Here is a 12,807-nt window from a genome sequence, read left to right as displayed (position 1 = left end):
AGAAAGGACCAGAGAGCAGCACCACCAGAGACACCAACTCTACAGGTAACAAAATACAATGGCACTAAACTTCTTACCTTCAATAATCACTCTGAAGGTAAATGGACTAAATGCTCCAATCAAAAGACATTGGGTATCAGAAAGGATAAAAAAAAAAAAAAAAGATCCATCTATATATTGCCTACAAGAGACTCATTTTAGACCAAAATATACCTATAGATGGAAAATGAAGGGATGAAGAACCATCTATCATGCTAATGGAAACCAAAAGAAAGCTGGGGTGGCAATCCTTACATCAGACAAACTAGATTTTATTTTATTTTTAATTTTTTTTAACGTTTATTCATTTTTGAGAGACAGACTGTGAGTGGGCGAGGGGCAGAGAGAGAGGGAGACACAGAATCCAAAGCAGGCTACAGGCAGGCTCTGAGCGTTCAGCACAGAGACCAACATGGGGCTTGAACCCACAAACCATGAGATTATGACCTGAGCCAAAGTTGGACGCTTAAGCTACTGAGCCACCCAGGCGCCCCCAGACAAACTAGATTTTAAAACAAACACTGAAATAAGAGATGAAGAAGGGCATTATATCATAATTAAGGGGTCTATTCAAAGGGAAGAACTAAAAATTGTAAGCATTTATGACCCAACTTGGAAGCACCCAAATATATATATCAATTAATCCCAAACATAAAGAAATTCATTGATAACAATACCATAATAGTAGGACACTTCAATACCCCTCTTATAGTGATGGAAAGGTCATCTGAGCAGAAGAACAACAAGGAAACAGTGGCTTTAAATGACACAGTAGACCAGATGGACTTAACAGATATATTCAGAACATTTCATCTTAAAGCAGAATACACATCATCTTGAGTGCACATGGAACATTCTCCACAACTGATCACATACTGGGTCACAAATCAGCCATCAACAAGTACAAAAAGATTCAGATCATAATATGCATATTTTCAGACCACAATGCTATGAAACTTGAAGTCAACCACAGGAAAAATTTTGGAAATCCTCAAATACATGGAGGTTAAAGCACTACCTACTAAAGAATGAATGGGCTATGCAGGAAATTAAAGAAGAAATTAAAAAATACATGAAGGAGGGGCGCCTGGGTGGCGCAGTCGGTTAAGCGTCCGACTTCAGCCAGGTCATGATCTCACGGTCCGTGAGTTCGAGCCCCGCGTCAGGCTCTGGGCTGATGGCTCGGAGCCTGGAGCCTGTTTCCGATTCTGTGTCTCCCTCTCTCTCTGCCCCTCCCCCATTCATGCTCTGTCTCTCTCTGTCCCAAAAATAAATTAAAAAAAAAAAAAAAAAATACATGAAGGAAAGGAAATGAAAACACGACAGTCCAAAACCTTTGGGATGCAGCAAAGGCAGTCCTAAGAGGAAAGTACATTGCAATTCGGGCCTATCTCAAGAATCAAGATACATCCCAAATAAGCAACCTAACCTTAAAGCTAAAGGATCTAGAAAAGGAGCAGCAAATAAAGACTAAAGCCAGCAGAAGTGGGGAAATAATAAAGAATACAGAATTAAATGATAAAGAAACAACAACAACAAAATGCTAGAACAGACCATAGAATCTAGACCTGGTTCTTTGAAAGAATTAAAAAAATCTATAAACCCCCAGCCAGACTTATTAAAAAAAAAAAAAAAAAAAAAAAAACAACAAAAAGAAAAAACAAACCAAAAAAACAAAACCGTGTTTTAAAAAAAAAAAAAAAAAAAATAAACCCCCCCCGAAATTATTAAAAAAAAAAAAAAAAAAAAAGAGCGAGAGAAAGGACCCAAATAGATAAAATTACAAATGAAAGAAGAGAGATCACAACTAATACCAGAGAAATGCGAACACTTAGAGAATACTATGAAAATTATATGTCAAAAAACTGGGAAATCTGGAAGAAATGGACAAATTCCTAGAAGTTCCCTAACTCCCAAAACTCAAACAGGAAGAAAAAGAAAATTTGAACAGACCCATAACCAGTATAGAAATTAAATCAATAACCAAAAATCTCCCAAAAAACAAGACTCTTGGGCCAGATGGCTTCCCAGGGGGGGATTCCACCAGGCATTTAAAGAAGAGTTAATTCCTATACTTCTCAAACTGTTCCAAAGAATAGAAATGGAAGGAAAACTTCTAAACTCATTCTACGAAGCCAGCATTATTACCTTAATTCCAAAACCAGACAAAGACCCCACTAAAATGGAGAAATACAGGCCAATATCCATGATAAACCTAGATGCAAAAATTCTCAACAAGATACTAGAAAACAGAATTCAACAGTACTTTAAAGGAATTCTTCACCATAATCAAGTGAGATTTATTCCTGGGCTGCATGGCTGGTTCAGTATTCACAAATCAATCAAGGTGATACACCACTTTAATAAAAGAAATGGTAAGAACCATATGAACCTCTCAATAGATGCAGATAAAGTATTTGACAAAATACAGCATCCTTTCTTGATAAAAACCCTCAAGAAAGTAGGGACAGAAGTAACGTACCTCAACATCATAAAAGCCATATATGAAAGGCCCACAGCTAATGTCATCTTCAATGGGAAGTAAGTGAGAGCTTTCCCCTAAGGTGAGGAACACAATAGAGATGTCCACTCTCAGCACTGTGATTCAACACACTACTGGAAATCCTAGCCTCAGCAATGAGACAATAAAAAAGAAATAAAAGGCATACAAATCAGCAAGGAAAAGTCAAACTTTCACCATTCACAGACGACATGGAAAACCCCCAAAACTCCACCAAGGACTTCAGCAAAGTCGCAGGATATAAAATCAACGTACAAAAATTGGTTGCATTTCTACACACCAATAATGAAGCAGCAGAAAAGAGTAATCAAGGAATCAATCCCATTCACAATTGCACCAAAAACATAAGATACCTAGGAATAAAAGTAACCAAAGAGGTAAACAACCTACACACTGAAAACTACAGAAAGCTTATGAAGCAAACTGAAGAGGACACAAAGAAATGGAAAAACATTCCATGCTCATGTTTTAGAAGAACAAACATTGTTAAAATGTCTATACTACCCAAAGCAATCGACACACTCAATGCAATCATCATCAAAATAACACCAGCATCCTTCACGGTGCTACAAAAACAATCCTAAAATTTGTATGGAACCAGAAAAGACCCCAAATTGACAAAGTAATTTTGAAAAAGAAAACCAAAACTCAAAGCTTCACAACGCAAGACTTCAAGGTATATTACAAAGCTGTAATCATCAAGATATATGATACTGACACAAAAACAGACACATAGATCAATGGAACACAACAGAGTTCGATGAATGGACCCGCAAATGTATGGCCAACTAATCTTCAACAAGTTGGATGCAGGAAAGAGCATCCAATGGAAAAAAGGCAGACTTCAACAATGGTGCTGTGAAAACTAGATGGCAATAAGAACGAAACTGGACCACTTTCTTACACCATACCCAAAAATAAATTCAAAATGGATGAAAGACCTAAATGTGAGACAGGAAACCATCAAAGTCCTAGAGGAGAACACAGGCAGCAACCTCTTTGACTCTGGCCAAAGCAACTTCTTACTAGACACATCCCCAAAGGCAAGGGAAATCAAAGCAAACATGAACTATTGGGGCCTCATCAAGATAAAAACCTTCTGCACAGCGAAGGAAACAATCAATAAAACTAAAAGGCAACTGATGGAATTGGAGAAGATATTTGCAAATGACAATTCTGATAAAGGATAGTATCCAAAATCTATAAAGAACTTATCGAACTCAACACACAAAAACCAAATAACCCGGTGAAGAAATGGGCAAAAGATATGAATAGACACTTTTCCAAAGAAGACATCCAGATGGCCAACAAACACATGAAAAGATACTCAACATCACTCATCATCCAGGAAATACAAATCAAAACCATGATCAGATACCACCTCACACCTGTCAGAATGGCTAAAATAACAACTCAAGAAACAACAGATGTTGGTAAGGATGCAGAGAAAGAGGAACCTTTTTGCACTGTTGGTGGGAATGCAAACTGGTGTAGCCACTCTAGGAAACATTATAGAGGTTCCATAAGAAAATAGAAATCCCCCTACAATCCAGCAATTGCACTATTAGGTATTTACCAAAGGACACAAAAATACAGATTCAAAGAGGTAGATGCACCCTAATGTTCATAGCAGCATTATCAACAATAGCCAAACTATGGAGAGAGCCCTAATGTCCATCGACTGATGAACGGATAAGGAAGATGTGGTATACACAATGGAACATTACTCAGCCATCAAAAAGAATGAAGTCTTGCCACTTGTAATGATGTGGATGGAGCTGGAATGTATTATGCTAAGTGAAGTAAGTCAATAAGAGAAAGATCAATACCATGATTTTACTCACATGTGGTATTTCAGAAACGAACCAGATGCACATAATGGGAAGGGGGAACAAAAGAGAAGAGAGGGAAATAAACCACAAAAGACTCTTAACTATAGAGAACAAACTATGGGTTGATGGAGGGAGGTGGGTAGAAGATGGGGGGGTTGATGGGGGATGGGTACTCAGGAGGGCACTTGTGATGAACACTGCGTGCGTGATGAGAATTCTACTCCTAAAACCAATATTGCAATGCATGTTAACTAAAATTTAAATAAAAAGTGAAGTTGAGAAAAAGAAGCAGAAACACGATATGGATTATTAGCAAATGTTGAGCTTAGTATTATTCAGTTATTCTTCTGAAAAATAAATAATCATTGTTTTCCGTGTGCCAGGCACTGTTACTGGGCCAAAAGGTGAATAAGACTGGGTTCCTACTCTCCAGAGCTCTTGGTCTAATGAGACAGACATAAAGATAATTATGATACTACATAATAAATGTCTGTGTGTGTGTGTGTGTGTGTGTGTGTGTGTGTGTAGAGACAGAGACAAAGAGAGAGAGAGAGAGAGAAGAAGAGAGATTTCATACATGGTTACAGCCTGGAGCTTCTAGGAAAATGATACATCTTAGAAAACCATCTTCAACACACCCTTCAGGAATTCACTATGGCTATTCTTAAATCCTTGCTTCTGAAGGTGGGCAAGTGTATAGCCAGAGTGTTCAGAAGGGTGAAGAGGAGATGGAAAGGCATTAACAACTCCTGTGAGACTGGAGGAGACCTTTCTTGGTTAGGGGGTATCATCAGTGGGGCACTTTGTAGGGTAGAAGCCCATGAAAGCTTGTTCCTCCAATGGAAAACAAAAACAAAAACCACTGCTGAGCCTCCTTTGCATAGCTGTGTGCAGAAAGTTTCCTAAGCTCCATTAAAAGAATGTACGTCCTCTAAGTCCGTTAGTACCCTTTCATCAGTCATTGTCACTGTCATCGACATAACCCTACAGGTAAGATATAATTATTACCCCTACTTTGCAGATGACAAATATGAGGCACAGGGAGAGAGGTAAAGTAATTTGCCAAAAGTGATACAAACAATAAGTGGTAGAATTGGAATCTGAACCCAGGTAGCCAGCTCTAGATTCCAAACTTTTAACCAATATGCTAAGGACTTTTATGGTAGGCAAAACAGCCCCAAAGACATCTATGCCCCAATCCCTGGAACCTGAAACAAGTCAAAGACTTTAGGGAGAGTATCCAGGTAGAGCCAGTCTAATCACACAAACCTCTAAAAGCAAGAACTTTTGGGGCGCTTGGGTGGCTCAGTCGGTTAAGCGGCCGACTTCGGCTCAGGTCGTGATCTCGCGGTCCGTGAGTTCGAGCCCCGCGTCAGGCTCTGTGCTGACCGCTCAGAGCCTGGAGCCTGTTTCAGATTCTGTGTCTCCCTCTCTCTCTGACCCTCCCCCGTTCATGCTCTGTCTCTGTCTCAAAAATAAATAAACGTTTAAAAGCAAGAACTTTCTCTGTGTAGAGTCGGAAGGATGTGGGAGAAGGTGAAGAAGACAGGGGAGACCTGACATGTGAGAGGTGACAAGGGGCCACAAGGAGAGCATGAGAAAGAATCAGGCAGCATCAAGGAGCAAAGAGCAGCCCCTGGAAGGCAAGAGCAGGGAAATAGGGACCAGAGTGCTACCCCCACAAGTTCTTCATTTGGGCTCACAGCCTGAACAAGACGAGAAGCATTTCATCCCCAGAGCTGCCGGAAAGGGAGGCGGCCGTGCTGACACCTTGATTTTGGCCTCGTGAAACTCGAAGCAGGTAACCAGCTGAGCCACACTGTTCCCAGTTCTGCCTCACAACTGTGAGCAAATAAATAGGTGGTGTTTTAAGATGCTAAACTTGCAATAATTTATGGCAGCAATAGAGAAATAACACAACTTACTTAGTTAACCCTTTGAATGGCTTGGGTGTGGCCAAGTAACAAAGATTCCTATGACAAATGGAATAAAGCTTCACAGAGAAGGTAGCATCTACCATGAGTCTTCTAGAAGGATGAGTTTGCCATGTGAAAAGTACAGGGGAAGGCACTCTATGCTGCAGTATAAAGAGGAAACAAAAAAGATGTTTAGGTGAAAGACACGGTATTTTCCGAAAAAAACAAATGGTCCTGTATGAAAAGTAAGGAATATGCAATAATTTTCTTTCTAAAATATTTGTTTTTTCTATATTTTTTAAAAAAGTTTATTTATTTTGAGAGCAAGAGAAGGCAAGTGAGGGAGGGGCAGAGAGAAAGGGAGAGAGAGAGAATCCCAAGCAGTCTCCACACTGTCAGCACAGAGCCCAATGTGGGGCTTGAACCCAGGAGCCCCGAGATCATGACCTGAGCTGAAGTCAGACACTCAACTGCCTGAGCCACCCACGCGGCCCTTTTCTGTACTTTCTGATGAAAGTTGTGTTTGAGGAAATAACAGAAATCTGTAAAGAAATCATGATCTTTAAATAAAAAAGTGAAATGTAAATAGGTGTTTAAATGGGGCACTTGGGTGGCTCAGTTGGTAAAATGTCTTGATTTCACATCAGATCATGATCCCAGGGTCCTGGGATTGAGCTCCGGATTGAACTCTTGGAATCTGCTTGAGATTCTCTTCTCTCTCTGCCTCTCCCCTGCTCTGCATGCTCTCTCTCTCTAAAACAAACAAACAAACAAACAAACACCATGCACATATAAAGGAATCCTAAAAACATAAGGTAAGCTTTCAAGTTATGCATGAACCAAACTGCTGAATATGAATAAGGCTTTAAATACAGCGGAGTGGGGTGCCTGGCAGTTGGCTAAGCATCCGACTTTTTTTATTAAATTTTTTTTTAATGTTTGTTTATTTTTGAGAGAGAGAGAGCACAAGCGGGGGACGGGTAGAGAGAGAGGGTGGGACAGAGGATCCAAAGTGGGCTCTGTGCTGAGAACAGGAACCATGAGATCATGACCTGAGCAGAAGTCGGATGCCTGACTGAGCCACCCAGGTGCCCCAAGTTCATATTTTAAAAAATTCAACCAAACTGTAGAGCAGTGCTCCTCCCAAGCAAAAGGCATACTAATGCTCTAGCCTGGGGACCTGTTACATGCAGTTTCTGGATCATTGGATGGCAACCTGAATGATAGATATCAAGAGACTGACCTAGCCATCCAACTATATTATCTTCAGTTTGCTTCTTTATATCAGGGAGAAGATTATCAACTAAGATGGAAATCAGAAGAGTCTTATGTTCTAGACTTAGAGCTGTGTCTTTGGAATGTTTAGTAAATTCTTCCACAGTGGCTCCAAAATATTTTTCTTTCCCTCTGGGTACATAGTTTCATTTTAGCTTAGGGGAGGTCTCAAAAAAAAAAAAAAAAGTTTCAGGTTCTGAATATCAGCTTCCATTTGGCCAACTGCTGACCATGGAGCTACTTAAAAAAAAAAAAAAATCCTTTCAGATATCTTGTCAGGTTTCAGTCGGATTCTGAAAGTAAATATTTCTGATTGTATTGAGAAACCCCTTGGATGCAAGAAGCATCCCAAATTGGGTGCAAAGGACACCAACCTCCCAAGATCTGGAGCCACTCCCAAAGATAGCCCAAGGAAGAACTCAGACAACTTCTCTGAAAGCCAGCAACACGTGGTGGGACCCCGGCCACAAATGGAGTTCAGCACACATTTCTGTGCAGCCGTATTTTTGGAGCACCCCACCTGACAGCTGAACCGCCTACACACACAAGGACATGTGTGCTCCAGGCAGGCAGATACCCAAGCCAAGTTCTCAGGACACAAAAAGAGAAAAATAAGAAGGCAATAGCTGTCCCTTGGAGAGAAAGGATCAATAGCCAGTGGGTACCTGAAAGCCAATTCACGACTCACATTCAGGGATATAATTTTGACAAATGTTTTTTCCTGTCAACTTGAATTGGGAAAGGAAGGGACAACATAAAATTGACCTTCCTCTCCGGACCCGGAACCACAGGTAGAGATCTGGGAGAGCTGACTAGTAAGAATCTCACGCTTTGCCAGCTTCTGACGGTTTTCTCAGGATCTGTAGGCTCTGGAGAGGATACCCTAGTGGGTCTCATCCTAGTCCTCAGACTTTGGAGGAGAAATAATTTTCCCTGTACCCTCTAAGGCATGTGCTTGGCTGACATCCTTTTTCTCTATGGCAACTTATAAATGGATAAGCTTATCTAGGATGGTTAAAAGTTCTCGATTGTGGCCACTGTAATTCAAGATTGTTTTTGATAAGGTTAAGGTTTTAAGCCTGAGCCTTAAAACAAAATTTTACTCACCTGAACTCTCACATGGGACCCAGTTCAGTTTTAAGTCAGACCCCACCCAACCCCAGACCCAGTCTGGTTGTTGAATTGGATTGAGTCTGGAAAAAGAAATGTTTAAGTAAAGTCAGAAGCTTCATAATGCAAAAGCTGCAGAGCTAGGATCCAAGGAGGGACTCAGCGGCGACCTCCAGAGGCAATGAGAAAGCAGCCACAGGGGCTCAACAGGTACTTTTGCCTGGTTGGTAGTTCACTGCACCTGGGACCCATGGGTGGGGGGAGGGACCTTTAGGTCCCTCTTCTGACACCAGAACTCATAAAAAGATAAACTGAGGCATATTAAAAATTTATTTAAGGACAAATCAGTTTGAATTGGACAGCACCAAACTGGAAGTGGTTAGGAGCTCTCTGCTGACAGGAGCCAGGGGAGAGACAGAAGAAGCAAAGGACGGAAATTATTCGACTGGCTGTAGCTTAAGCCGTTTGCTGTCTGTGATTGGTTATCCTTAGCGTTTTGATTTTGTAACCGTGGGGTATTTATTGACTTAGATCTTGGTTTGCTTATGTAGACCACCAGGGCATGAGAGCCACCCCAGTGTGTAATGGCCTCCTTGTTTAATTTAACAGCACAGATTTGACAGATTAAGGAGAGAGCTGCATGCACAGGGACTTACAAGAAACTACGTTAAGAGACTGGTGAAGGGTTAAATATGACTAGAGAGGAGGGAGCCTGAATAACCCTGGGTGGTAATGAGGCTGAAGAGGTAGACTGGAGCCAATTCTGAAGGATTTGACAGATCCTAAGAATTTGAAAGCTTTCTCAGCAGAGAAAAAAGGAAGATAAAGAACACTCTTACATGGTATCTATAATTTGGCATAGTCTTGAGCTGTTGGAAATGCTTTATTTTATAATTCTTTATACAATTTTCTGTTTTTGTTTAAAAGTGTATGCTTTTTTACTTCCGAAATTTGTTTAACCTCATAGCGTATTAGGGAAAAACAAGGAAATCAGCACTTCTCAATTGTCCAGAGAAATATAATGCTTTTTTCTTGATTCTAAATGGACTAAAGTGGGGGTTAGGGAGGGAGTATACTCTAGAGCTTTTCTCCTCAAAGTGGGATCTGTGAACCCGAACATCTGCATTCCCTAGAAGCTTGTTAAAAATGCAGATTCTACCCTCTACCTAGTGAACCAGAAGAAGCAAACTGAAGATAATATAGCTGGATGGCTAGGTCAGCCTCTTGATATCATTCAGGTTGCAATCCAATTCTTTGGGGAATTAAAAACGACTGTACTTCTCTTACAAAATAAGGCTTTACAGAAAAGCAACGTAGCTCTCGAACCCATTCAAAGTCCATCTATCCTTTTTACCAATCCCAGAACTCACCTTATTCATCTCAAAAGTCTTGCAGATACAGTAAAAGATCTGGACTTAGGAAACATATGCCCTTTGCAGACATTTATATCCTTTCTCTGTGCCTTTGAGATGTAAATGTTCTACAAGATCTTTAGGAACCCCGAACCATAAGATCTGTTTTGCCTTTCTGTATTTTTATGTATGTCTATACATGTATGTTAATGATGGGGTGTTTTTTTTTTTTTAAGCTACAAATGGTACAGCCAAAACTAATTTGAAAAGAGCTATATTTAATTAGCATAACGAAAAATAAGTGCTTACATAAAGTAAGTATACTCTCAGAAACACAGAAATGAATCCAAATGGTTTTCAAGTTCACATGATCTATGATAGTCTTTGGTGAACAGAAGCCAGTTAAACTTTGTTGGTTTAATTAAAATAGGCATGTCTTAAGGGTTACTGAAACCAGTTAAAAGCATAAAGTTGAACAAAAATCAAAATGGCTGCACTCATGCTTCAGTAAAGCTCGATTTTAAAGTAACCTTTTTCGTCTCTTCTGCAAAGCTCCCTTCCTCCATTCTTAAAGACTTTTGTTTCCGGAACCTGGTACCACCCTAAAGGCAAGAGGTAGGAGGCTGGCAGCACCCAATTCCAGTCAAAACCTGCTAGATCCTGTATTTTCCTATAAACCTCCCCCACCCCAGCCCTTTTCTGTGGGGGGCTTGCAGTTTTTAAAGGCCTTAGCCTGTTGCAGCCTCATTTGCCCAGCAATGTAACAAACTATTTTCCTTCTTTATTCTCCAACTCTGTCTTCGTGTTACATATTACGGCTCCACAGCACAGAGGTCAGTTCTCGACATTCTCAGCATTAAATATAATGCAGACATAAAGCTTTTATTCTATCTGGGTGCACTAGTCATAAGGTCATGTTATCTCTTATAAAATTTGTCAGCCAGAAAAACAACTTCATATGAAGGCTACCTATTTAATGTCTCATGAAATTCTCATGAATAAGTTACACATAATTATTAACAACAGGTAAATTAAAATCTCTGATGTGGTTTGGAGTGTTGGGATTCGGAGCTGACAGCTAAGAAAGAATTCTTAGATGCCTTCAGTACAAAAAGGTGGTTTTACTGAAGCACGGGGACAGGACCCTTGGGCAGAAAGAGCTGCACTGTGCTTGTGAGGGGTGACTGATTATATGCTTGGGAGTTGGGGGAGGTAAAGCAAGTTTCCAAAAGGACTTTCCCCTGCTAAAGAAGAATCACAGGATCCTGGAGGCCTAGCTATTGTCAAGCTAAAGTTGTTTTTCCCTCTACCTAGCATTAAGACAGGTGGGAGTTCCTGGAAGAATGTCAGACTCTGCCTTTCTCAAGTATCTGTCAATGGGCTGCAGGTTATCTGGAAATTTAATTTTATCTACAGTTCCTTTGCCTTTGTTTCCCACATCATGTCTAGATCATTTCTAAATAAGATAAAATTCTGAGGCACTGATTACGGAACATACGTTCAGCTACTTTTGGCTTCTTATTAAAGGACCTAAAGCTATTTAAGTTCATTGGTAAACAGGTGTGCCACACTGAAAAATTTACTGTAAGGATGAATATACTTCTAGAAATCGTGAAATTCATAGAATAGCCAATTCACAGAATGCCTGTGGAACAGGCAATCCGTAATTGTTTACTTCTTAGTTTTTACTAGAAATTAAGGTTTCCAAGGATTAAGAATTCTAGTCAATACATGTCCTTAAAACTAATAGAAATAACAAGGTTAAAAGGAAACAACAGCGTATTAAAAGTGGGCTAAGAAAAAACACAATGTATTTCTTTGGATAAGGAAAAATATGAAGAACATGTCTTTTGTTAAAGAAAAAAAAAGTGCAACTGTGTCCTCAAGTAAAAGGACTGGTTGTTCCAGAATAAGAGATAAAAGCTGAGTGGACAGAAAGTTGTGAAAAAGTATTCTTGGTTTTCTGTGTGGGCAAGCTGGCTAAGGCTGGCAAGACTTTTCAGTTTTGAAGCATGAGTCTTAATATCAAAAGTGGTGCCTATCAAAGGGAACGTGGCTAACAAAACAAAACGCACAGCCCTCCCACCCGGAAACAGCGCAGCTTCGTAACACAGAAAGCGCCCACGAGACAGTCGCCTCCGATCTCTGCGCCCTCCCAGGTTGAGACTCTCGCGCGGGCGCGGACCGGTGACGTCACACGGGGGCGGGGAGGGGCGGATGGACTCTACCATCGGCGGGATTCCCCCCCTACCTGGCGCGGCCCAAGGCCCGGGCGAGGCCAGCTGCCGACTCACCTTTCCATCGTTGTGAAAAGGGAGGCCGAGCTCGTCGGTGGTGGGCTGGGGGCGAGCGCAGCCTGTGTCCTCGGCCGCTCCGGCGGCGAACACCGCCGAGGCCGCGGCCTCGTAGTCCGGGAAGGGGTTGGTGAACGCCCGCTCCTCCATCTCCGCTTCCCCGCCCAGATGGAACTTCAGTCTCTTTGACATGGTCTCGCCCATCTCCGCCGCGCGCCCGGTGCCCCACCACTGGGGCCGCGCGGCACGGCGTGCGGGCGGGGACAAACCTCCTGCCGAGGCGCTTCGCTTCGAGCCACGCTCTGGGAGCCGGGAGTGCTCGCGCCGCCGCCTCTCCCCGGGACCTTGCGCGGCGGAAGGCGAGGGCTTTCTTTACGAAGGCCGCCAGCTGCGAGCACCGGCGGGGCTTCGGGGCGGGCTGGAGCCTCTCCGAGGGGCCTGCCTCGGAGCGGGTGGTTGGCACATCTG

The 12,807-nt window shown here is 41.7% G+C and overlaps 1 protein-coding gene across 1 annotated transcript in view; it reads right to left on the bottom strand.

The window, feature by feature from the left end:
• The window catches only part of LANCL2 (LanC like glutathione S-transferase 2), a 60,051-nt gene extending 47,418 nt beyond the window's left edge, over positions 1-12,633 (bottom strand). The window contains exon 1 of the mRNA XM_049641282.1: positions 12,340-12,633. Coding sequence (XP_049497239.1) covers positions 12,340-12,543 — 204 coding nt within the window. The 5' untranslated portion in view covers positions 12,544-12,633. The remainder of the gene's footprint in view (positions 1-12,339) is intronic.
• Positions 12,634-12,807: the final 174 nt, after the last annotated feature.

The sequence above is a fragment of the Panthera uncia genome, chromosome A2 (assembly GCF_023721935.1).
Source record: "Panthera uncia isolate 11264 chromosome A2, Puncia_PCG_1.0, whole genome shotgun sequence".
Classification (NCBI taxonomy): domain Eukaryota; kingdom Metazoa; phylum Chordata; class Mammalia; order Carnivora; family Felidae; genus Panthera; species Panthera uncia.
Note: the sequence above shows the minus strand (reverse complement) of the source record. Positions and strands in the feature narration are given on the sequence as shown.